This window comes from Electrophorus electricus, chromosome 1 (assembly GCF_041902795.1).
Source record: "Electrophorus electricus isolate QZ-2024a chromosome 1, ASM4190279v1, whole genome shotgun sequence".
Classification (NCBI taxonomy): Eukaryota; Metazoa; Chordata; class Actinopteri; order Gymnotiformes; family Gymnotidae; genus Electrophorus; species Electrophorus electricus.
Window position 1 is genome coordinate 40305636 of NC_137497.1, and position 27583 is coordinate 40333218.

The 27583-nt window shown below is 41.9% G+C and overlaps 1 protein-coding gene across 4 annotated transcripts in view; it reads right to left on the minus strand.

Annotated features, from left to right (window-relative positions):
* Positions 1-13173, minus strand: part of slc9a1a (solute carrier family 9 member A1a) — a 35091-nt gene extending 21918 nt beyond the window's left edge. The window contains exons 1-2 of one of the 4 annotated variants that reach the window (XM_081719812.1): positions 2334-2558; positions 2062-2185 (exon numbers count right to left, since the gene is read on the minus strand). Coding sequence is in view for 2 of the 4 variants with exons in the window: in XM_027019922.3 (XP_026875723.3) it covers positions 9273-9570 (298 nt within the window). In the remaining 2 variants the exon portion in view is untranslated. The other 3 variants (XM_027019922.3, XM_027019918.3, XM_081719807.1) reach the window with 3 other exon arrangements.
* Between the last annotated feature and the right edge of the window lie 14410 nt (positions 13174-27583).

A 27583-nucleotide genomic window follows, 5' to 3' on the forward strand; every position in this document is an offset into this window, starting at 1 on the left:
GTTCTGCATCTAAAATATGTAGCCCCTTCCCCAAAATGGCTGACACCATGACACTGGAGTCGCATGTACATGACGATCTAGAAACCCAGTGGTGTTAGTATCAGCCAAGCACCAGCAGAAAGTATGACTAATACCGATTCTGTCGCCCAGCACCTCATTCTGTACTTCAACGTTCCCAGCTCAACGAGAGATTGCGACTGGTTGCCAGGTGAGAAATATGTAGAAAACACAATATAGATGCAGGGGTCTGTTTGTATGAAAGGGGGAATGAGCAAGGGAGAGAGAGAGAGAGAGAGAGAGAGAGAGAGAGAGGGAGGGAGGACAGGCCTAAAGGACAAGTCTGGGGCAGATAAACACAGGGCCGGAGAGCTGTCAGATAAATGACAGGGAGCTCTCTATTGGATTAAGTGGCCACTCTTCTGCATGAAGGAGTACGGGGGGGGTGAAATGGGGAAAATGAAGTCCACTAGCATTGCGGGTCTCAAATCTGCCACAGTCACGTCTCCTGCATAAAACTGCTTGTTCCTTTACATTGCTCCTGTACTGCCACCATCCTTCAGTCCACTGATACATTAACAGAACTGGACTGGTACACTTCACACTTTTTTTTTTTTTCCTTTCAAGGGACTCGAGGCTCATTTACCAACCAAGCTTAAGAAATTTCCTCTCAAAACCCACTTATGTTGGTTTCATGAAGATTCTGACATTCAAGCAAAGTTTTATCTAGGATTTGTTCTACCATAAGAACAGACTCTATCCAAGTTCAAGAGCACTGACATTTGAATACTGACATATTTGTGCAAAGATTTTCTAATTTTCAAAGTTAGCTACTCCACCCCCATTTATTTATAGAGAGGTAACCCGGCTAAAATGGCATTTTACTATTAGTGAACGTGAACATGTGAACCGATACAGTTATGATGCTGCACACTCGCTGCCTTGGCTTCACTCCTTCTCTGCTCCCCTTAGGTAACATTACTAAAAAGGTTATCAAACAACTTCAAAGAATCGTTTTAAAGTCTGCCTTGAGCTTAATTATTGCTGGTATAATTGTAAACCTTATCTAACGTTGGGAGCGCGAGCCCCAAAAATAAATAAGCCCGTGGTCAACTGATAAACAAAGTCACGCTTGAAGTCTCATGCCTTTATATGGGGACTGGCGAAACGAATACTTCTGCTAATTGGGAACAACTGGCCAGCGTTTTCAGTTTACGAGGCTAATGGGATTAATCATTATAAGAACAAAGATGCGAACAGTTCTGTGGGTTTAAGAGCACGTCATGAGTCTGATGTAGACTTTTTTAATGACCTCTCAAGAACAAAAGGAAAAAACTTTGAGAGGTATTTGTGAAAGATGTTCCAGGATGACAGCAATGCGCTTTGAAACCTCTTGAAACCTCTGTTCACACATTGAGCTTTAAGATGTGGTGATGTGTAGACAGATTAAGGGATGACTGCAGACAAAAGGATAAACGTGCCAATAACTAATTTATGTATTCTGTACTGTAGCACTGTGTGGTACTGAATACCCCTCACTTGCTTGTTGGTGTTTCTGAAAACTTGTGTTTAAAATACAAAAACAATAAAATGAAAGTTTTCAATATAAATCATAATCATTACCCAGTAAGCACTAGCATTGCATGCATATATATGTATATGCAAGTGATCATCATATATCAATAATTTTGTATTTTGCACCATGTATTTTTCTTATCGTCAAAAAATTTCCACTTCCCTGATTTCGCCAGCATTCTCTCTGGCTTTGACAGCTTCAAGAGAATTTGTGCGGTGTTCTGTGCTCTGATGTGATGAGATATTGCATTATAAATACTGTATATCAATAATATTAACAAGCTCTATAATTTATTCCACATTTTATATTTATTGTATATTAACAATAACCACTAACAAATCTTAATACCATTGTAGGTTAGGTATTAACAACATATGTATTTTTTGCAAAATAAACAATAAGATTCTAAAAACAAAACATGAAAAATACCCATGTCTCTTTGAACTATTACATCCTTTATTGATCGTTGTAAATTGAAAACAGCTCACCAACAGGTCGCAGGTGTTTGAGGTACAGCTCCAAACCCCAGGCAGAACAGGTAATCCTACAGATTCCTTCAGCAGACCAAAGATTCAGCGAGATTTACACCACAGCTCACCAAGCTCAATAACTCTAAAGAGGACAAGTCCAAATGTTTGTTGAGCACTTTAACTCATAACAACAGACAAGAATAACTGAATCCATACTAGTAAATATATCGGATAAATACATAAATATGTCTCTTCATGTCCGATTGTGCATTCACTGCCAGTAGGCCTACCTGGAGCATGTCAGCAGTAAGCTCCTGGTACCTCACTTTTAGTTTGCTGCGTCAGTTCCAATATTTATGCAACATCCCCACACCAGATGAAACAGTTTCACACACTCTCTGTGAATACAGGGTGTTAAATTAAATGCACTTCAACTAAAAACAAGAATAAACAGAAATCACTGAGCACCCGCTAACTGAAACTGATATCTGTCTTCTTTTCTCAACTCTTTTGAAAAAGGCCCTCCTCACAAAGACACGCTTGCTTACTCTGGTGCCTGCACATGCAAAATAACAGAACACAGGGCAAAATCTGAAGACAGCTTAGCCTAAGTGTTCTAAAAACAAACAGCCTACAGCAGCTAGAAACTCCTTCTCAAAATCAGGAAGCTCAGCATAATCCCAAGTCTCTTTGAGTACATTCTGTTTATTCAAAACATTTTAAGCAACACTGGGCCTTAAGGTCACATTTGACTCTTGCAATATCTGTAGTTCCTATAGAGAACAACAAACTCCTGAAGAACATGGCAGGAGAGAAGAAACAGGCAGGCTGTATTTGAGGCATGCATATGTTTAGGTTTAGATTGTTAACTAATCTGATATAGACTCCAGCAGTAGAAACGGTGAGTCATGGTGGGCTGAAGTAGTCAGCAAGCTCTCAGGTGACTCGCACTTTTGGGGCTGAGAAACTTGCTAAGGTTACAGGACAGTCAACTGAGAACTGGACTGAGACTGCCCATACAGATGTATTAGGATGGCATTGTTAAGTGGTGTGGCTCCACCCTCTTCACTGACCACTTGAAGGGGGCAGAGCATTTCTATGATCCCCTTGATTAAGGGTGATTTTGGCCTTCCCTCCACCACAGATCAGTGTCACTTTGTAAACGCAAATGTGAGCTACAAGGGGAGGCAGGATGGAACAGATAACACAGCAGCTTTGGAGCCACTTGCTCCTATACGCCCTGTGTAGTCCATCACTGTATTTGGGTCATAAGTGGCTTGCGCAGTTACCGAAGTGTTTCATGACTAGCCGTGGTGAATTTATCCACTGCAAAGAAAAGTGAGAAAACAGAGACCTGTCGATGTAACTGCAGAAAACAGGAACTGCTTTGTAGTGGCTTTGTACATGTTTGTTCAGGGCAACACAGCTTGTGCTGCTTATGGCAAATACTGCACGAAGCTGAAAAAAAAAATGTGCAGGGTTTTAATACAGATAAAAATCTAGTTTCCTCCAGTCAGTCTAAGGATGTCATGATCCATTACATTTCTTAGCTGAAATGTGGAACAGGGCTATGAACAACAGAACACATTTTACATGTTCAGATATAGCTGACGAGGTGATGTGTGAGGTGACAGACAAGAACGCAACAAGCACTTAACACGAACACTGCTGACATCTGGACTTTAACAATGGTTTAATGCCTTTGAAACCTGTTCAAAAAAATATAGTCAAGATTGTATTTTTTAAAAAGGGACTCAATATTTAAGCTGTTTGTAGGACAAAGAGAAACATCTCACCACCAATCCAGGACCTCCTTATCAGCACCCATTAGTTGCATGCAGGGGCTTAAGTACACAGCCCTGTTGTGAGGCAATGGCTGCCAACCACATCAACTGTTACTGCGTTAGATCGCAAATGATCGCAAATGATTCAATGATGCAGTCACACCTTGGAGAAAGGAGTCACGTTCTCATAATCGGTGGAGACTCCACGTTGGTACACAATGCGTTAAGTTTTGGAGCGCCACATCCACACGTATCTCATCACAGTCCTGATTGTTCTGGTCACACACAACAATCTAATACACCTCTCAGGAGAACCTTGCAGTTTATACATGGGAGTGACCGACACCTGGGGGCAAAATCATCACCAACAACACCAGTGGTAATGGACTATATGAGCCAATATGGGGTGGTGCTGCTGAACATGTCAACAGTCATAGCCCACATGGGCTACATTTTCATTTCAGTTTAGGATTCAAAAATGTTCCAATACCCATTTGTCAAATTGGTTCATAACAAAACTAGCCTAACAGAACAAAAAAACAAAAACAAAAAAAGAGGACTAAGCAGGAAACCTTAGAATATGATGGAAAACTACTGGCCAAAAATCACCCCAAAAGAACAACTTGAGCATGGGTGTGATGAAACATACTCTGCCCTAGTCTCTCATGCTGGCTGGACCAATGGCACAAATTAAACAACCCTGTTACATCATCAGTGTCACCTAACCTACCAGACCAATTTTCAAAGTGACACCTGCTCCACCATTTTGCCATGCCTCACTGCTACTGGGAAACTCAGCTCGTGCTAGAGGCACTGGGCAGTTTCAGATGCCAGGTTATCATAGGGCTTTTATTATGTAAATGACTACTGCCGATGACATCTGCGGGATATGCTATATTCTAAAGAATGACTTCACTCTCACTAAAGTGGCACAGACCAGAAAACAGTAAAAATCCCTCAAGGCCTCCACAAATGTCATACAACAGAAATGCTTCCTACTGACTTCTGCTTTGAGCAACATGAATTTTATATATATAATATATATATATATATATATATGCAAAAACTCATTAGTCTAAAATGTTATATATTCCTTTATACCAAATACATACTGAAAGCTGAGTGAATACTGAATTTAACCATGAAAGACTTTAAACAAGGTAACTAAAAAAATCTTCAAACTAACTGAAAGCCTGTCCAATCACATTCCCCACTGACAGAGAAGTGGTTTCATGTTAATGGACATTACCGTAGGACTGCAACAACTACTAAAATGCAGCTGGCAACAAATCGTTATCGACTGATGGCTTGATGGTGCTTGCGCTTCCCTTTACAATGATGCAACTGGAAGGAAAAATACAGATACCAGAGCCTCCAGTACAGCATCATTCATGACCCACAAAGTAAAAAATATGGAAACATTTTCACTTTTATTTTACCTAAAAGATATTTTCTTGTGTAAAAACTGAGCTCACCTGGCATAGTGCCATGATTGACTGATGTGTGCATCTTACATAAAACACACAGCATAGCCAACTAAACTCACACAGCCAGCTAAAAGCACATTTATTTACACAGCACTTTTTACAACAGCAGATGTTACACATCAGTTACAGATGTGCGAGTCCAAGCCCCCTGTGAGCAAGTCAAAGATGACAGTAGCAAAGTAAACCTCCCTAAGAACGGGAGGAAGAAACCCTGAGAGGCTGCAGGACTCACAGGGGGAAGCCATATTCCTCTGGTTGACATTTGACACCACAACAGAAACAAAACAAAGCACAATGATCCAGAAACTCAGACTGGAAGTGAAGTCAGAAGTGAACAGAGCAGCAGCATCCAATGTTCAGCTAATGCCTTCTTCGTATCATTGGCTGACCGGATAAATTACATGGACCCCTGAAAACGTAGGTTTTTATAAAACCTTATTTTCAGTATTTTCATGTGGCATGATCAAACATGTTTATGTTTTGTGAACACACTTGTTTACTGCCATTTGAAGTGAAGTCTCTTATATTAAATATTAAATTACATGATGTTACCAAAACACATAGAAACTATTTATCATTTGATGAGCAATAATTTAAACATCAATGCAAAGTTCATATAGAACTAACCCACATACCAACAGTTATTAATAATGTATAGACATTAAACATTTATGCTTATAAATCTTGACACAGCAAGTGGTTCAGGTTTCACCTGCATAACAAGAACACTGAGGGTGAACCTGCAGCGGGAACGAAAAATGCCGTTTACATCAGAGTTTCAATTTAACCAATCAAGTACTTCTGGAGGGAGAGGCATCGGTATCCATCAGGGTATCTGCAGCAATCCAAACCACGAAAGAAGCAGAGACTGTGAGCCATGCCACACCTCCCAGTCCGGGGAAAGGAAGTCCTGCAGTCCAGGAGCTCTGGAGTTAGGGCCTCGCTGACGGAAGATGTAATAAATAGAAGGTCCAGCCCAAGGAAGTGCAATGGTGGAAGTGATGACAAAACAGGCGATCAGCTCCAGTTACAAAAGCGTGAAACTCAACGGTTAGCAATATTAATGAGCTCACTACTCATTTGACGACATGTTCACCATGGCTAATCATTCACCACCCAAAGAAGGCAGCTCTGTTTTTTATTTGTTAACGCCTTGAGAAACTATTTAAGGGAAGCTCTAAGAAACAAGTTGGATGTGTGCTACACAAAACTAGATATGTTTGCAACACCAATGTAATGTGTGACTTTGTGGGAAAAACACTTTGTGTGAAGCTTATCATGTGTACAGCTGTCACTCAAGAGTTGCCTGGGGTCACCTCTGATATTGCTTTACTTCACAGACAGTGAATTAATTACAGCCTTCTCAGGTCAGCCACAGCAGTTCGTGGGAGTGATGGTCTGTGTTTGTGTCGCCTGTGTAATCAAAGCACTTTACAAATGCCACTGCCAAACAATTGCGTGACTTGTACTTCCCCAATTTAAGGCAAATTTGCTAAAAATGTTCAGTAGAATGTCATGCCCCTGTAATTTCTAGGTGATGTCTTGTGCCAGAAATCTGACATGCATCCATTGCGATTTTGGGAACGGATGAGTAGGCATGTTTAAACACAAGTCGATACATTTTTCTAGGAAATGGAAAAAAGGTAGTGTGGTAAAACTGAACCATCTTCCATATGTAATAATTTTTAAAAAGCATCCTTACACACTACACCGAAACGCTTCCTGTTTGCCAAAACTAAAACTAAAACTAAGAGCGGCTATTGTAAATACCCAATCTTAACTTCTTTGGAACAGATATCAGTTGTTGTCTCCCACCCCCAATCTGTGGAGTGACATGGCACCTCGCATAAACCACACTCAGAAGTGAGTTACAGAAGCAGAAACTGTTTCACACCTAAAGAACAGAATAGTATTAATAATAAAAGATAATAACTTGGCTCAGAGCAAGTAAGACAATACCAAACCAAACACCCAAACAAACTTGTCTAACACAACGCTGAAAGGAAAACAAATTCTACGAGGAAACAGAACTGCTTGATGATTTTTTTTTTAATGTCATTTGTACTATGGGCAGCATACAAGGTAAGCACGTCCACAGGCAGACATTCAGGGGCATTTGCATACACATGCTTCACCAGCACAAGCTTTTCATGCCACTTTACTTTTCATTTCATTTCATTTTCTTCCCTCCCTGTGCTCAGTGCACCATGTGGGTCTCCATTTCACCTCACTCTCCTTCTCCTCATCTCTCCCTTATTCTCCCTCCGTCTCCCCTTGTCTCATATGAGTCATTTGTCCAGCAAACAGTGGCAATGCAAAAACAGAAACACTCAAAATCCTTTTTTCCCAGGGAGCGATAATGACAGTGAAGGCAGTCAAAGTGCCAGCAGTGTGCATAACTGTCTCTTCCTCTCCTCCCCTCTCTGCCTTTCTCTCTCCCTCCTCCTCTCAGGTAGAGGATGGTCATGTTCAGAAAGCCTTAGGGGATCATATCAGATCGGTCTGTATAGCTTCTGCAGAACTGATGCAGGCACTTGGATTCTTCCCTTAGCAGTCTGTTTGAACATGATGAGAACTGAACAAACCAACCAACTGTCTGAGGGCCCCGGGCCCCTCTCACCCTGATTTGCAAGAGGAACAAGAATGTCACGGGGTCTCTGGCTTCAGTCAGCCATTGGGCTCGTGCGCCGGTGCAGAAGCCATCCATGGCCAGCAGGCAGCCAGAGACCGGCTGCTGACCGGAGGAATGGGACTTGGGTGCAGAAGAGGCAGAACAAACCGCCCTTTCAGGTGTAACGGGTTCTCATGCTAGAAAGCCGCCACATCGTGGCGGCACAGTTTAGAGCTTTCCTTGTACAAAGTGCTTCACCTCACTTAGGGCTTGACAGTTAGCTCATATGTCAGCCTGGATGGAACATTCGACTGCACCCCCCAGGGCATCCCGAGATGTGGCACCTTAGGAGGGCTCCACCCCCTACCAACCCACACATAGCATTACATTATGAGCACAGTGTGAAACAGCTAATTAGGGAACTGACCGGCTACCAAACACAACCCATTTGTGACCTATTGTACACATCCATTTTTAAGCAGACCCAAGAAGTTGTTCCAAGCGATGTGGGGCAATCACCCCTCACTACCGTAGCCACCAAAATACTTCCACAAGCAAAGGCAGCACATTCAGGCTGGATGGCATCATTCATTATAGGAATGAGGGGATTTAAGGAAGCTCTGCCAAAACTCGCTCTTTATTTACAAAGATTTATTTATTAAAAACACCTTAGAGGCTGTAACACACCCACCACCATGAACAGTTTGTGTGAACCAATGTCCAATTGTTCGGCCGTGTCTGATTATGGGAATGTTTCTGGCAGAACAGTTTTGGACGGCAGAGTGCACTGAACAGAGCCGCAGCACGGACATACGTACAAACAGCTGCAACACTGCTCTGCTGGTACACTTCTAGCTGTGCAAAAGTAGGTATACCAGGTCAGGGTCACTGCTGTGTTGGCTCCGGCACCCAAACAATACCTGGTCAGCAGTGGTCAGAAACTAACCAGTGAAGAACATGAACAATGCATGTCAACAGACAGAGTAACTGTAGGCCTTTCAAGTACAAGACGTTTCTATTATCTAAATCTTTTTAATAAGGTTGGTGGTGAGTTACGTTGGAATTACGTTAAACCAGCCTGACACACCTGTAAGATACGAGTACCTTAGAAGCTGCGCTATGAACGTAGCTGCTTGACGTAGTGGGATTTTTTCTAATAAAAGTGGTGAATGTGTAGAGTTCAATGAGGTCAGATCAGCAATACAAGTAGTAACTCAGGACCGACAAATCAACCTGTCACATCCGAAGGTCAATGAAGTACTGGACCGTCTGTACAGAAATATCAGTAACGTACAATATAATGAGGGAGAAAGTCCCCAAACAGAAATATATACAAAAACAACTCACCTAATTTCATTAGGGAAGCCAGCAGAATCCACAGCAATATCAAGAAAGGATTTTCGACCGCCTTGTAATCAAAGGACAGCACAGGGAAAGCTTTTTTGGTGTGGGTGCTCTGGTTGGTACCCCCGTGGGCCGGAGCGTGATCGCGGTGTGCGCCCTCCCCGTCCCCGTGTCCGATGGGCATGTCCGGAGAGCTGGCCGCGCCGAGGGGCATCAAGAAGAACCCCGCGAGCAGCGCCGCCGCGATCGCGCCCGACCGAACCCTGCAGCCTGCCATTGCGGGCGCGCGGAAAAGTGGCATGCTGCAACGGCACTGTGCGTGTCACGCTTCCAAGCAAACGAAATAAAGTGCGAAGATGTCCGCCGAATTACACGCTAAAGTATGTTCAGGGCCACAGCGCATGCTAGTCAGGGGAGCCGTGCTACGCCAAACAGTCTAAGCATCATCTTCTAGGCTGCTACGCTTTGAAACGGACTACCTATCGACACTTCGTTACCTGTCCAACTGCTAGCCTTTGCTCCACTGGTCGGGCACTCTAGGAAACTTCGCTGCTTATCTCGCAGGCTAATTATAAGGTACACACCCTTTCCAGATTGTTAGCCAACGTTAGCTGTATGCGAACCAGGAAATGTGGAGCGTATGCATCTCTAGCCACGACTGTACAGCTCCCGAAGAAATGCAATCGCCATTTCGGACATTTTATATACCACTAACTTCCTGCGCTAAAAGTCGACCTGTGTAAGTGCGAAGCTGTTGACCGAGGGCTGACCATGTTAAAGTATCCTCAGTGTCATCGCTCGAGACGCAGTCCGCAGCCGGCGCTCGGGCGCTCAGCATTCAGGGCGCATGGAGTACATGTTCATTTTTGTTCAATATCAGCCTTGTTACGGCAACGGCGGAAAACGCAAATGACATTCACTGCCAGCGCGTCCAAAGATCCCCAGCCGAGACACCGAGAGTGCTCGGACCCGCGTTGGTTTGAATTTAGCGCGTGACTCGAGCGCTGTCCGGTGTGCACGAGAAAACTAAAATAAGACTCGCATCAAACTCGAGTGGAGACGCAGCCCGTCGATCTCGTGCCTGACGTCATCCGCGCAGACTTCCTAACCACAGACAGTCCCAGTGCGATAACGAGCTAAACATACCGTCGAAGGATCACTGGGGTGCTGATTCAACAGAACCGATAAAACACGCTTTGGAAACGTTTGAAATAATGCAAGAAAGAAAATAAGCGGGTGGAGAGTTCCTTTTATTTACTGCGACTACAGCGACATCCGGTGGGAAGGAGGGTTTCGATGACCTTGTCTTAAAAGAAGCCATTCAAAGCGCATCTTCTCGATTGAGCTGTTGCAAACGCAGGCAATTCGTGCTCTAGTCATTTCGTGTTAGCTTTGATGTCTGTGCTTAAAAACTGCCGGGCCTCTCTTTGTTTCACGCGCTCCTCCTAAGCACGGGCACAAAAGAGCTGCATCCCGTTTCACCCTTCACTCTTTAGCCCAATGCCATTGAATCAAACGGATTTAAAACTGCAATGCAGCTTGGACCGCGGCCAAGAATGTTTGGCCCCATCACCAGAGGCCATGCCGGTCCTGAAAATATAACACCGTGCAGGCATGCATGCAACATTCTGCATTCACTATTGTGGGACTCACTATTGAGTCAAGATGGATACCCATCTTGTTTAAATTTTATAAAAACAGTTTAAATGTAACTTAATTGTAAAATTATTGAATGGAAAATTATCATAACATTAATGAATAATTTAAATATAAGAAATATACATTAACCTCTTCAATTCAAATGAATAATCATCTTGCTCAGCAGCAGATTTTGGAACAAAGTGTACACACGATGGAAAGGCCTGTTGGTGGCGCTTGAGGAAATGTCTACCAAATCAACAGGATTCTTCCGCTTGGGGTTTGGATTGTGCACACCAAATTTGGTGGCAGTCCAGCCATTATTTTCAGATATATTTTGTTCTCAGTTGGGTGATGTATTGTCTTTCTTTTTGTCTTTGGAAAATAGATTTATCTTTAGGAAGCTGAGACAAGATGCACTGTAGTAAGTACTGTTCAAGACTGCTTTGGGGTGGGACTGAACCATTTCATGTTAAGGGAAAGGGTTCAAACAGAGTCTTTCCAGTTGTTTACTTTTTGCGAAAGAATACTACAATTGTAAATATAATGTATTTTTCCTAGTACACTGTAAATAAAATATTCTGTTAGTGATGATAGGTTAAAAATGAATGGTTTCATCATTTTTAGAGCCCTGTCAGTCAATGGCCCTTAGAACCATCCCAGTTTTCCTCTCCATAAAGCATAGCTGACTAGTTATGTAAAGCTTTTATACTGTATGAAATCAAGCGCTATTTTAATTAGCTATGCATGCAAAAGTGTTGCCTAAAAGGAATTTAAATCACGCCTACCATCTCAAATAACACATTTGCTAACTAGTGTTCTTCTCCCCTCTGTTAAACTAGGTGAAAAAAGCACATCATTGTGCAAAAAAGCAACAGCCTTAATTACATGCTCACCTGTTCTTCCAAATGACTGCACTGTTTTTAACCATGTATGATGACATGGTAATCAGATAAACACATGGGTGTCTCTTATTCTCCAAACCATATTCACCAATGTTTGCTTGTGTAAAACAGGATAAATGTTTGTGCATGTTGTAGTATTCTTGATGTAGTTGTACAATCTAATTGTTATGCATTGTTGGAAGTAACTAGGTACCACTGTTAAATGACAAATAAGCAGAATTCTGTACCAAAATGCCATTCCTCAAGCCAGACTGTCAGAAGTTGTACATGTGGTCATACTGGGAGGATCTTGTGGGGGCTCCATGTTTACTGCCTTTGGGACAAACATCAACCTTATTTATAGTAAATCCATATTTATGAATTCAGGAGTTTCACAATCCAGTTCTGGGGTGTCTTAATGTGAAACATATGGATTAGCTTTAAGAAATATACAATTCTGTTTCATTGCAACTATTCTTATGTTTTCACCATAAACATGGCTTGAAGGAACAGCTTTTGCCCCATTCATCAAGAATTGAACAACTTTCTATGTTTTAACACTTCACTTCCTTCTACTCCAGCCATCATGCCCACGTTTGTTTGTAAAGAACATGGGAGCTAATTGCTATTACACATGTAATGCATGTAAAACACAACCCACTGCCCCCCATTTACCGCCCTGTCCTGTGTTTAGTCATAGTTTAACTACTGTATAGTGACCTGTATCATTTATTTCAGTCTTGTACACAGTTCATTACATGTTTTAACATCTATTTACTCTATTTCTTGTTTGCACTTCTATTTTATGTCAAATATTACATCGTATCCTAGAGAAACTCTATTTTTTGTCTCACCTTACATGTCTGTCGTGAAAAGGAATGACAATGCTTACTCTGACTTTGACTTTATTCTGCTAATAATTCTAGCATGTAAACATATGCAAGAGCTCATTATTTGTTCATTTGATGTCCATGGCATCTATTATGTCACCTCTGAGCAAGAAGGAATTTTGATCTATTTCAGAATGACCTTTGAGTACTTGCAGGTTATGTGTAAAGATATCTGTAGTTCTGTAGCTCTCTATGTGACCTTTCACGTGAAGTGCCCAAGCCATGCAAACTAGTTTGAGAATTTGTGCATGATGGACTCTGAAGGCCAGTGAGGTCCATGCTTGATCCAAGGGCATCAGGATTCCTGATGTTGCATTGCTGTAAATAACTTGTGCAACATAACACGTTTTCCATTGCCTTGGTTTAATGTAAAACAAGTGTATTCAGTTTGATATTGAGAGGTCCGGTGGGTAGAACAGCTGATCATGATTATAGCTGACCCATTAACCTCCTTATGAATGTGTTATTTTCGACATACAATAAAGTTTCGGTGTGATTTCAATTTGGCATTAAAACATTCTGAAAAAATAATAGGGCACATATTGATGTAGCCAGGGAACACAAGCCACATTTATCCATGTATTCCTGGTTTTGTTCCTCTGGCTTCACAGCTGTACATCCATCAGGGTATAGGGAGCAAGTGAACCCAAGGCCCCCAATACATGTTGCGCATGGAGTTCTTGGAAACCTCTCAGTTCCATGGCTGTGGTAAGTTAAACTGCAGTACCTCATGTCTGCTTCAAATGATAAAGGTCAGAACACGTCTGCAGAAAGGGTTCACCATGTAAAACCTTTAGGTTTACGTTAGCCTTCCAAAATGGGGAACATTTTGTGACAAATACAGAAAATACAAACTTGGCACCTATAGTAGGTTGCGTGGTTGCCGTGCACCCATGGCCAACTGTATGGCGAATCCACCGGAAAGCAGTATCTGTAAAACCATACCATATTCTTTTGCTTAAGAAATATCCAAGCTATACACAGTTTGTGGTCATTTTCATTTCTACTGTCAGCTGCGAACATGCTGCATCCAAAGATTCCGACATTCTTTAAATGGTTGGTTTCCATAGAATCATGCAGTGCGTTTTCAAGATTCAATCAGAATACGTCTGATACATTAAACAACTACTGCTCGTCACATTTACCACCTTTTTGGTTGAATAACAAAATGAAATAAACCCAATAAAGTCCATGTGCACGCATTGTTCTTGCTTTTTACAAAGTAGCAACAATTTGTGCTGGCTGATTGCTCAGATATTTCATTTTTTTTACTGGGGTTACTTACAGTTTTATGTATTTGGTTAGTGTGGGATTTATGCAATTTCTGTAGCCCATATCTAGGCTTCTTCACTTGCACCCATATACTGAAAACGTAAGCTCTGTTGGAACACAAGACAATGACAGTTAGCATGAGTTTAAAATGGACAATTGCAGAAACCGCAATCGCAAGCTAGCTCCCCACTTACATTTAGCATTAGGAATACTGCAGTCATAATTTTACTTGAGTCACTCAATTTAAAACGTGCCCTGCCTTGTAGCAAAATAACTCGTCTGTTGTTTGCAGCCATTTTTCAAATATTCAGTCAGGCAACGTCCAAGAAGGGCTCCGAGAACTGGTTCAGTATTTTAGCGTTTTCTTTCACCATATATAAAAGTAGATTTTAAAATAGAATTGTTTTAGGACCTTAAATGTAATAAGACTGTTGGCGATTCTTACCACATGTAACAGTGAACAGTAAGGAGGCGGGCACATATGCGGAGAAGAGCGAGATTTATTATGAGCAAATCCAAAATCAGACTCATTAGGGCAGTCCAGGGTCATAGAGCCGACACGGAGCGTATGAGGATACGTTACAAACAAACCAAACACTGTGCTGGGGTCAGAATGACTTCTTTGAAGGTCCGTTTTTGGCTAACTGCCTGTCTTGCAAATGATCTGCTTTCTCCTTTTTTTCTTCAGTCTTAAACTGAAACAGTTTACCTAGACACATATTCCCAGAAAACACTTGTGAAGCCTTTGCAAAGCCTCATTGGCAAATAGTAAATGTGTGCTAGCAAAGTTACTGTACCGGTTTAAGGCCTGTGTCTGTATGGTAGTATTCAAAGCTATATCCTCCTCACTTAAAGAGCAATTACCTTTATAATGTAACATGTGACCACACATACATACTCTGTCGTAAATTGTTGTTTGTCACTTGCTCAGACATCTGGAAAATGGTTGATTTGCTTACGGCATTTCTATTAGTGACCTGACTTTGTGTCCACATGCTCAGCAGATAGATTGGAAGGATGGTATTATGGCCATTATGTGCCATGTAAGCTGTTGTAAATAGCATATTTTTAACACATCCTAGTTATTAGTCTTGTCTTGTGTCCCAAAATATATATAAGTACCACGTTTGTGTTTTCCTTTATTGTGTCAATGAAGGTACCCATTGGGGAAGGTTAATGTAAACCCTTTCTGCAGACACATACCAACCCTTTCGATTAGCAAGGGACAAGCAGACATGATGTAAGTTATTGTCCCCTTACTACTTCACCACTTTACCACTAGCTTTAGAAGGCTGTAGGTTACCTCTGAATCGTAAGTTAACCCACAGGCCCAGGGCTTTGCATTATGCAAATATTCAGGGATGGCGAGCACAAGCACTGCTTCCCCTGGCACGATGGCCTTTCACGTTTAACACAGCAGTATTACCTGCTACTATTTCCCTCTTTGCTCAGGTGTCTTCACCATGGCACACGCTCACACAGAGTTAAAGGCCCTGACGACAGCTTTAAAATGGAAACAATCGGTGTCACTGTTAATTTAACGTATTTCAAATGTCCAAGTTATCTGGACATTAAAAAAAAAAAAAAAAAGATAAGACAGACACAGGTCAATTAATTTAAAGATGCAACCTGGACACATTAGTTAAACTAGTTATACATTACAATACATGTTACACTACATTAGTCTGTGTGATGTGATCCAGAGCCACAGTGAATGCCAAATGCTGAGTTTCTGTTGCTTGCAGAAAGTCAAGAAACCCACTATACAGCCAAATATCCATTTAAGGTGTGTTCCAGTCAAGCAAGGGTACAGTCTCGATTGCACTGTTGTCTGGTCTGCTTATGACTACTAAATGACTGGGCTGTTTCTAGATGGGACTGGACCACAGTCACTGCAATTATTGCTGCATTCAGGACTGAAATTACTGTGCGGATGGAATCCTGACGGCTATTTAAAACATGGCTACCCAGAACTGCTCATGGCAACCTAGAAACCTGACATTAGTTCCAACCCTCACCTGCCTCTAATCTCAGGACGTCTGTGGAAATTTTTGTGGTTTTGATTACATCTTGAGTAGCGGGCATGGGCGCCTCTGTTTAAGAAGAGCGACTCCCTGACGCTGTGGTGTGCAGACCATGCATTTGTTGTGTTTCATAGACAGTAGTGACATTGAGGCCTGTTGCTGCCATAATTTTAAAATGAATGGGTGCACAGACCTTGGCTGTAATATTGTGACAGAGACAGAGAGAGGCAGGCAGCTATGGAGAGCTCCTGTGATGCGGTGCACCACTCTGCAGGTTGAAAACTAGTTCGAAACTTAATGTTTATCATTTAGTAATGTGAATGTTCAGTTAGGTTCACTGTCACCCTTAGTTCCCTTGGGGGTTTACCCTCGTTATGTTTCTTCCTCCTCATTTTCTCATAGTTTGTCTTTGTTTAGGCTTTTGAATAATCCTCCATAGAAAATGCTGTTTCGTGAGAAAGTTTCTTTATCGGGGCTGCAATATAAATATGTTTGTTTAAAAGTGTTAATATAACCACAGTGCTGAGGTGGATTGGGCTTCCTGACATTAAGGGTGTAGTATCTGAGTAATATGTTTATTTAAATGATTTAATTTTAAATGTAAATGTTCAGCACGTATCGCCCAGCGTTATGTCTAAGTCATTTGCTACGTCCACTAACCATTACTTTTGAGTACCGGTGTCACGGGACGCCCCCCCCTCCCCTCCCCTCCCCTCCCCTCCCCTCCCCTCCTCCCCCACAAGTCACGTGGTACGGCCTGCCGGGTGCAGGGGTTTCACCTCACGTATGACCACGCCCTTCATGATTGCGCGCACCTGCACGGGGTTCAACCTTCATTGCCTATTTAAACCTCGGTTAGTCTGCTATCGTATTCAGTCTTTGTTTCACGTTATTGTAGGCGGTGTTTAGTTCTATGTTTGCACAATGTTGGTAATGTTGCGTGTGAGTGCCACTGTTATTCGTATGTTGTGTTAATAAATGTTTCGCATTATCGAGGGAGTCTGTGCGTCCTGCTCCATGCCCTTCGGCACTCGGTCCAGCGGATACGTTACAACCGGTTATTATTGGTACTATAAAATCTGTGAAATAAACTTGTTAAAGTGGAGAGAAAAAAAAACTATGGAAGTCTTTTGGTGAATCGTACGCCTTAGAGTAGAGTTAATATAGTTCCTAAAATGATTAAATCGTAAAAAGAAAGGTACCTTATGTTCCATTTTGTATCTTCAAATATCCATTTAACCTGCATTATGCATTTTTTACTCATTCAGATGAGCTTGTAAAGGTCAGTTTGTTGCGTGCGAATTTTTAAATTGTATTGCATCTCTTACGGAATTAAATATGGCCTTGGCAACTACGGTAGCACAAACTACGGTGGCCGGTACTGGTTGACACAATAAAAAAAAACCAAAAAAAAAAACATTTACAATTGGGTTTGCAGTTAAACTTTGAAGGCCGTTCATAAAAGGATTCACTTGCTAAACGTGGATAATGACCATTCAAAATTCAGTACAACCAGTGGTGTAAGGACAGAAGGAGGGGTATCCACAGAAAGTTGAGAGAGAGAGCAAACACCAAATGTTCGCTTTTTAGCAAGGGTTTGAAACATTTCTAGGACCTCTCTGCAAAGCAGCAAAATTGCTGTCTTTGGCTATGTGGCTGGGAGAAAGCAATACCTGCCAGAGGGATCTGAGAAAGAACTGGCCAAACTTATCAAGGCCCTCTCCAAAAGAGGTTTCCCCCATCTGGGGAATTACATTTTAATTATGCAAAGATTGATAAAATCAAAGGCTTCTTAGAAGTAAAATGTACTGCTGGGTATTACTGATTTCAATTTTTTAAATGGAATCCAGACCTGAGTATTGAAAAACCAGAGGCTCTTTCTTTAGCAGCGTGAACATCAGGGCTGAACCCTGAGGTGGTTGGAAAGTGGGTTCAGCAGCATGAAGACCTGGTGGGGGAGCTTGAAACCAGAGATATCACATCTTTGGAATTGTGATGAGACAGGCCTGCAAGACCAGTTTGGAGGTGGGTTAGCCCTGTGTAGAGCTATCTGCTGGGGGGGAAAGGTGAGACCACGACAATCCTTGCAGCATTCAATGCAGAAAACATTTAGACACACAATGTCATCTTTAAAGAGAAGCAAATAAGGTGAGAGGCTGTCAATGGCAGCGGGGTCATATGTTTCCAGAGGGGTCAGGTGTTTCCACTGAGGTCAGATGTTTCCAGAGCAGCTCCCGAGACATGACCCAAGGCTTTGTGTACTTTTGTTGGATAGCTACAGTAGCCATGTCTACAGTGTGGTGCATGTGATGGCCTATCCATCTCACACCACACTGCTCCTCCAACTTGTTGTGTTGTGTCTACTGCCTTTTTTCCAGGCCAGCAGGGGCAGTAGCCCAGTTGCAAAGGTAGTTGACTAGTAATAGGACAGTTGCCAGTTCAAGTCCCACCACCACCACCAGCTTGCCACTATTGGGCCCTGGAGCCCTTTAACCCTCAATTGCTCAAGTTCTGTCCAGTCATAATTGTAAGTTGTTTTGGGTAAAAGCGTCATCTACACGCTGTAAATGTAGGCCACTCACTAGCATCAGCGCCTCTTTGAGCTTCAGGGTCCATGTGGTAATCGTAAGTGCAAGATTTCTTTAATAGCTGAGGTGGGGAGCTCAGGTCCTGGATGCCAGTATTCTTACATAGTTTAGTGTTTTGTTTTATTTAGTTTTTTCCAACAAATGCTAAGATCTCTCATCCAGTTCATTATAAAACATGTAACCATCTAGCATGTACAGATATTGCATGCACAGATTAATCACATGTTTTTCCCCACTTTCCACTGAAGAAATCCAACAGCTTACTGTTGTCCAGTAACCCTACCAGCTCACCTTTGTCCTGTAACCCTACCACCTGACCTTCGTCCAGTAACCCTAGCACCTGACCTTCGTCCAGTAACCCTACCACCTGACCTTTGTCCAGTAACCCTAGCACCTGACCTTCGTCCAGTAACCCTAGCACCTGACCTTCGTCCTGTAACCCTACCACCTGACCTTCGTCCAGTAACCCTAGCACCTGACCTTCGTCCTGTAACCCTAGCACCTGACCTTCGTCCAGTAACCCTAGCACCTGACCTTCGTCCAGTAACCCTACCACCTGACCTTCGTCCAGTAACCCTAGCACCTGACCTTCGTCCTGTAACCCTAGCACCTGACCTTTGTCCAGTAACCCTAGCACCTGACCTTTGTCCAGTAACCCTACCACCTGACCTTCGTCCTGTAACCCTACCACCTGACCTTCGTCCACTAACCCTACCACCTGACCTTCGTCCACTAACCCTAGCACCTGACCTTTGGGTCCCATCCCTTCCACAGCTCTCCAGTCCATCTCAAAAGACTTGCTGCCCTTCGTCATTTCAATTAGGAATGATTGATTATCTGTCATCTGGTTAAGTACTGAGGACCTTCCAAACAGCAAGGGTGAAACCCATCCTTGCCACTGAGCGGTACCGACCAGTATCACTTCTGTCTTTTCTTACTAAAGTTCTTGAATGGTCTGACTATAATCAGATGTCTGTCTATCATACACTGAATGAACTAGAGGGTCCTAAGCAGTCTGGGCTTAAAGCAGCACACTCCAATGATCATTCTCTGTCACACAGCGATCATAACTCCAACTATAACCAACTATCATTCTGTGTCACACAGCGATCATAACTCCAACTATAACCAACTATCATTCTGTGTCACACAGCGATCATAACTCCAACTATAACCAACTATCATTCTCTGTCACACAGCGATCATAACTCCAACTATAACCAACTATCATTCTGTGTCACACAGCGATCATAACTCCAACTATAACCAACTATTGTTCTCTCCTCCTCATATTGTTAACTTGATGTTCCTCTCCAGCAACATCAGAACATTTCTCTCCCCTGAAGCCACTTAGATGCTTGTTTTATCCCTGGTCATTTCAAGACTGGCCTACTGTAAGGAAAATATTCCTATTTTCTTTAACCCTGTCCCTCTGGTGCCACCATCTGCACTGGGATACATTTCACTTTATTTACACGTTATTCAGAGATACATGAGAATATATAGATGGTAGAGCAAAACAGATGAGTACACAAAATATTTAAATGACATAGCAGGTGCAATTTTCCAGACATGATGTTCAGATATGATATGATATGCAGTGTCTAGAATGAGATAGTAACTCCAGACCAATTGACAAAGCCTTGCTCCTGTCTAAAACTAAACAGCATAGTACAGCATGACATGGGAGAAAGAGAGAGAGAGAAAGCGAGAGATATAAAGAACCATTTACAGAAAAGTGAGTTGCATTGTAGAGAATTCTAACACCTATTGTAACCCATTTAATTATTTATTGTATATTTGTTTCACCTATTCATTTATTATTTATTGTTCTATTTATTGTCACATAAAAATATGTATTTGATAAAGATTACAAAGCACCACTGTAAGTTGCTCTGGACAAGGGTGTCTGCCAAATGCTGGAAATATAAATTTTGAGCATATAACAAATAAAACCCTTTGACGCTAAACAAGAGCAAGTCTTTTATTGTGAAATATTACAAGCACTTCTGAGTGGGAGGTGACATCGTTTGAGCTAACGTATATACCAGCCTCAGTTCTTAGGGCTTACAATTATGATTCTGACAGTAGTGAAACAAAATTGTCGAAGGTTTGCATATAAAACCTGAGATGCAAATTTGTGCAAATTCATATAATGAGTAAATGTACGTAATGTAGGTAAAATGCAAATTTTGCAGATTGGAAAATATAACTGAATGCATCTAACCTTTTTTGCATTAGCACTTTAATAAATATACATTAATGCAATGTACACTTAACAGTTAACTAATACATTACATTTGGTGTTATGAATATTTGAGAAAAGGGGTGCCAGATAGTCTAGAATCCTTAGAAACAAGGTGATGTCTCTTCTTGCCAAATGGTGGAATTACAATAGATAAGATATCGTGCCTGAATGTGAGTTAAACAAGGAAAAATCTTATCCAACAGTATTCTTTACATGCATCCAGTGTAAAGAATAGGTCCAAAGGTAACATTGCTGTGGTGCGGTTCCCATTTATTGATGCTATTCCTATGCAAACAAACCTGTCACATGCATCCCAGATGAAGATGGCAGTCATCAGAACCATAATATAGCACCTACAATTCAAATGTCATGCTTTCTTTTATGAGTGATGTAAGAACAGCATGTTCTTGCTACTCAAGGCTATTCTGTCTCTCTCAACACCTGACTCATCAGTTAGTACAGTTCACCCCCTAGTGATCTAAAGTGATATTTACACAATATATACAAACAAAGCTACACACCAAACAATGGCCCCTACCCACCAGCCTCATAATTGTAATAAATAACTACAATTATTAAACTAGTTAAAGGAGAAGCCTAAATGTATGCATACATGTGTGTGTCTTTTCTTCTTTGGGCCAGAGGTTTCCTACACAAGGGGGGTATTTCACTCCTAACTTTATCACTCCTAACTTTGATGCTTCCAATGGTAAACAAATTTTAGATACAGGTCTATCCAAATGTCCAGGCTTGGTTTTCAGCCAGGCTGAATGCAACAGTGCTCTTGTGCCAAGGAAAACCTGGTTTACCTTTCCCACCAACCAGAAACCCCCCGTGTTGGGGGATTTATGAGCACCACTACCAAAAGAACACAAATGTTTTCCCATTCCTGCCTTTCCTTTAATAGTTGAAAATACTGTCTCATACAGATCTTCCAGAAAAGGCCTGACAGAAACGGATACAAAGGCAGGTCTCCATCTACTTCTGATGGACAGATTTCTTTCTTGAAAGCGTCCAGGGAGAAGAAGTGGCTTGGGAGAATGCAGTTGGGAGGGAGAGTCTTTAGTTCAACTGGATTAAACTTCCACCTAACTCCTTCTTGTGTGAGAGCATCCTGAATTCTGTTGTGGTCCAGTGTTTCAAAGACTTCCCTTAGCTCCATTTCAGCGCCACTGAAGTTTGTTTCATTGGCAGATCTTAGGCAAGATATTTGACTTTGATGGTATATGCAACAATTAATGCCATTTATGCATGAACTTGACACCTGCACAAAACGCAATTACTTTCCTGCAGGCAGAAATTGCAGAAAGGCAGAAAAGTGAGGATACCATAGACCACTTCCAGCATGCCCCAGTTGTTTGAGTAAATGGAATTATGGTTTTAATAAGTTTAAATATGGTTTGATCATCTGAAATGGCTGATCGTTGTAATCAGCCTCCTACTCTTACACTCAGCCCTCACTGAAATTTCACTTTCTATGGCAGACATTTCTGAGAATCTCTCCTGCGATTACAAGGATATTGTAGCGGTTTTAGCTCTTTCTGTGTTCAATGACTGGACCTGCATTTATATTCTGAACCTTACCAACTCCTTTCAACCTTATTCTCGGTTTCATTAAAATATCTTTGAACTTGGGGAAAGCATACCAGTGAAATTTTCAGCTTCTTCCTATCTGAAAAGTAATTTTAAAGTCAGCTGCTGGGACGTTCAGTCTCTTTGAATACAAAAGCATTTGTTTTTGTGTCTTTTTTAACCTCTGGATTATCTGCAGATCTGCCTTACTCAGATGAAATAGGCTTCAGCCATCTTCTGCTTTCAAGGAAGTCTTTAACTGACAGCCCTCTTGAGACATTGTCAGCAAGACTAAGATTTGTTCCAATGTTTCTCCACTGAGAGACATTGGACACCTCATGTATAAAGGCTTCTCTGTTTGCAACAAATGCACGATACCTCATTGTCCCAATAGCAATGTATTTCCACACCATTGTGCTATATCTCCAGAAGACCAATTGGTCCAACTAGGCTCTGATGGCTAGTAAAGAAGCTGTAAGTTCAAGCCTTGGAATTTTTGTCTGTTATAAGAGGTGTGGCTCAGGCCTTTCCAAGCACAAAAGCAAGGCTTACCTTTGCCATAGATTCTATTCTTAAGTAAGACACTGTCCCAAAAACACAGCCATTAGCATCTGCGTATACAACAAATCCACCTGTTGTAACTGCACATCTGGACTGACCACATTTTTATGGCTTGATACAATGATTTACCTTTAAACCAAATGTCTTACACAAATCATTCAACCACACACTCCACTACAGTGAGAAAGGCTGTGGTATGTTATCATCCCTGCCAATGTTTCTTTTACACATCTCTTGAAATAGCAATTTTGGAGCCAGAGTGAGTGGAGACAGGAATCCCACAGGATCGTAGATGGAACAAACCACAGGCAAAATCTCATGTCTTATATATGGATGATCTTCCATTGCTGGCCTGAACACAAAGGCCACAGATCTACACGCCAGTGAAGGCTGAGAGCCGTGTCAATTTGTAACTTGCCCCTGTCCAAGTCTCATTCCTTTGCTGTCTTTGACCTGCGTTCTTCAGGAATGCGTGCTGGGACTGCTTGACTGTTATTCATCCTCTTAGATAACAAGAATCCTTTCTTTGCATAAGCAAGTGAGGTCTCTTACCAGTTGAATTGCTTTGACGCTTCTGGGATACTTGCACCTGGTGAAGCATGGCTCGTATAGCTACCATTAAATCTTGTCTGAATCAAAGAGATTGTTTAGCACTGGTAGCTGCTATTTTTGCATCAATGTCTCGTTGTTCCCTTTTTTTTTCCTGAGTCTCCTAGCTTCCATTTCCAAACATTCCTGTTCTGCCTTTCCTGGAGGGCTGCGGCACACAGGCACACGGTGCTGCCCGCTCTGCTTGATTTTAGGCCTGCAGATGCTGTACTGGAGGTTTCATAGCCAGAGGCGTAATGACCTCTAGTTCAGTAGAAAGGTCTGAACTGCTGTCACCCAGCTCTGTGTCAGTGCTTGTCCCAGACCCAGTGTCCTCTACATTAAGTGGCCCAGCAGCATCACACAGCCAGCGTTTCATGGCATCTTTGAAATTTGTCATTTTTTTGGCATCTTGGCAATCTTTGTTGCATATCATATTTGTCACAGTTAGTCCCTCCTAGCTTCCCTGTTCCATGGTTTCCCTGTCCTGTGTTTGGGTTCCATTCTGTAGTTTCGTTTTCTCTGCCCCTCGTTCGGTTTTCCACACCTCTTCCCCATTTCTAGTCCTAAGTCCATATATTTGAACCCTGTCTTGTTCCCTGTGTCTTTGCTTTTCAATGAATGTCTGAAAGATTGTATCTGTATGCCTGTAAGTTTGTACTCTGTGTATCCTAGTCTGAGTGTTTTTCCTAGCTTTTGTGTTTCCTAGCCTCTGAGTTCTTCCGAGTCTCTGTTATATTCTGCTTCCCCTGTTTGCCTTTGTGTGTTTTTGTTTATCATGTATCCTCTTACTCTCCATATTGGCTCAATGACCCTGGACTGACTCAGAATCTGGATTTGCCCCTAATAAATCTCACTCTTCTCCGCATATGCCTCCACCTCCTTACCGCTCACTGTTACAATATTCATCCTGAGGCAGTGGCATTTCCAGTGGAGAGTTGTGAATTTCAATATAAAATAGTCTAATGAACTTCTTTAAATGGGTTTGAACTTTAACTATAAAATCAAATTATCCAATGAAAAAGAGCACATAAAATTAATTTGTATGCCGTATGAAACTTCTAGAACCTGCAATGCATATGCCATTCAGGCACTCTTCAAGTAGCCAAAACACCAACAAGAACTTCGGAAATCTGCAGTACTATATTAGCCTAGTGCTGCTCACAGAAGCACCAGGCACTAGGCTACCACTGCCCCCTTAGAAAAATCAAATCAACGCCTCTTATTGCGCATCAATACAGTGTATTATTGTATTTTTCATTTTCTACCAGCAGATGGCGATCTTTAACAAGGATTGCACTACTTAATAGTTAAGCAGAAAGTGAAAGTAATGATGTGATTTGTATAACCTAAGTGCTCTAAATTACCTGACCCACTCTGACCCCTGTGAGTGGTACAAAAGACCCATTTAGTCTGGCAGTGAGTGCATTACAAATCAGCATCCGAAACACTATTGCAATTTGTTAGATAATGTATTCAGCTTGTCATACATATATTCTGATGAAATTAATGTTAAAATGAATGAATGTTAAAATCTACAATGAAGCAGTTATATAGTGTGCATGGAAACACACTTCCCAATAATAACAGGCCTGTGTGAAACGGCAGTGGGTAAGAGTTTCTGGAACGCTTCTCTCTGCTTATTTTGAAGACAGACCTCCAGGGTGACCCATAACTCTTTAATGATGAAAGGTGTGCTTCCTCAGCATTTCAGCCATGGCACATCTGGTACTTGAGTGGAGGGGAGGAAGACGCGTCTTTGAAGTTCAAAGAGGGTGGCAGAACTCACCCGGAGCTATTGTGTGCTACTCTTTTACCTCTGTGAAGGAAATGGATTACTTTAGAAAATCTGAATGTTCCTCTCCTTTAAGGAGATGTATTATCTATAGGATACTCTCTCTCCTGTTCGCCACACACTGCTCTTTTTTCAGTAAATGTCTGCAGACAGTTCCTCAAGTGTCCTCTAGAGGGCCCCTATGCATTCGTTCTGTCAGCATCTAATACACACAATGTGAAACACACGAGGGGGACTTTGGCCTCTTGGCTCTATTCGGTGTGTAGATATAAATATCCATAAAGTTTCTCTTTCCAGCCAGAGATTCAGATTTCTCAAGGTTTCATGCAATATCTGTAGATGGGAACCTCTTTCTCTGTACTTGTACATGTTGTAGAGGACAGTTTATGTAGTGATTATAAACGTCTTTTTGAACATGTTGCTCCAGTGATTGAATTAAACAAGCACAAAGCCCAGAGATGTCTGAACACTCACTTTTCCATACTCATGAAAAGACTCATGGCTGCAGCGCACATGTATAATTCACCCTGGTAAAAATGCCTCCTTCATATATTATTAAGCACTATAACCCATCATTTAGGCCATCAGAGTTAGTAGTGAGTAAAAACCATCTTTATGCTTTGAGCCACAGATACACACAAAAAAACCCAGAGATGTTATGGGAATTGCTGTATATAGATTGAATAGACCTATACTTTCACACTGTTTTCAGCAAACAATTCACTTCCCTCCCACAAATTAAATGCAAAGGGATTTGATCAGTGCAGAGCCACTATGAAACCCACCATGAGACAGTAGACTAGATAAACTTCTCTCATTAAATGTCAATGGAATTCTGGGCAGACAATCAGGGAGCAGTGTGTGGATCCTTTCAATCAGGCTGTGGTAAGGTACCACCCATGAAAGTGCAGTGGCGCCGGATATCCCAGAATGCAACGTGTCACTCTTCTGCCGCGTGGTCCCACATGAGAGAGGTAGTGTGGGCTTTGGGCTATAAACAGAACTTCTTTCCTCTTGGGATGACCACAGTTCAAACATGGCCGGAAGTTGAGGATAAAAAAAGAGACTGTGCTATTTGAAGAGGACAAGAGTCTCAAAATGTGTGTTACAGGGTCACGGGAATATTTAGAGACATGGAAATGTTACACTTGGGTTTTTATATGAGTTTAAGAGGACAATAGAGCTTGCTCTGTCGTGTTCAAAAGAAGCAAAGACCATTGGCTGAGCCATCATATCTGTAAATACACACACATTGAGGACTTGCACCCAAAAGCATTTAACTCCTTTTTATGGGTAACACAAATACTCTTAAACTGCATTATAGACTTGCCTGTAGCTGGTGGGGTCAGCTGCACAAGAGCTACTGGGTTGTTAGCAGTCTTGTGTCCATATATAGGCTATCAGATCAAAGTGTGTTAGAATGATGAAATGGTTTATCTGATAACCTACGTGGTGTTTCAGGATCTCACGAGGATCATTTTCACACCTAAATTTAGCTAACTACGACAAAGTACATGTCGTTAATTACTGACCCCAATTAGCCCGTGGCTAAAATGTAATGTAGACGCTATTGTTTGGGTGGGTGGGTCTGTGTGTGTGTGTGTGTGTGTGTGTGTGTGTGTGTGTGTGTGTGTGTGTGTGTGTGCACGCATGTGCATGAGTGCCTTTAGCCTTTAACTGTCATCTTGGGGTTAGAAGATGCTGACATTTTGACTGGAATGAGCCAGAATGAACATGAATAATTCTCTTTGTGTGTGTGTGTGTGTGTGTGTGTGTGTGTGTGTTTGTGTGTTTGTGTGTGTGTGTGTGTGTGTGTGTGTGTGTGTGTGTGTGTGTGTGTGTGTGTGTGTGTGTGTGTGTGTGTGTGTGTGTTAGGGGTCCATGAACCACAACAGACTGATAGGAACTGGCTACTGCCCCGGCAATAGCAGTAGGGTGAGCATCACATACTGAAATAATTCCTCGGGAACTTCTATCTCAATCCCACTTCCAGCAGCCTCAGTGCAGCTGTACTGACAGTTTCATGGCACAGTGCACTTAAGTCACATAGACTCCCTCTAACCACAGTGCCCTTAAGTCACATAGACTCCCTCTAACCACAGTGCCCTTAAGTCACATAGACTCCCTCTAACCACAGTGCCCTTAAGTCACATAGACTCCCTCTAACCTCCTCTCCTTAGAGGGCACTGTCCAAAAGTGGAAAAAGTAGAGTTTAGAAAAAATGCTGTTAGTAATCATACACTATTTAACACTG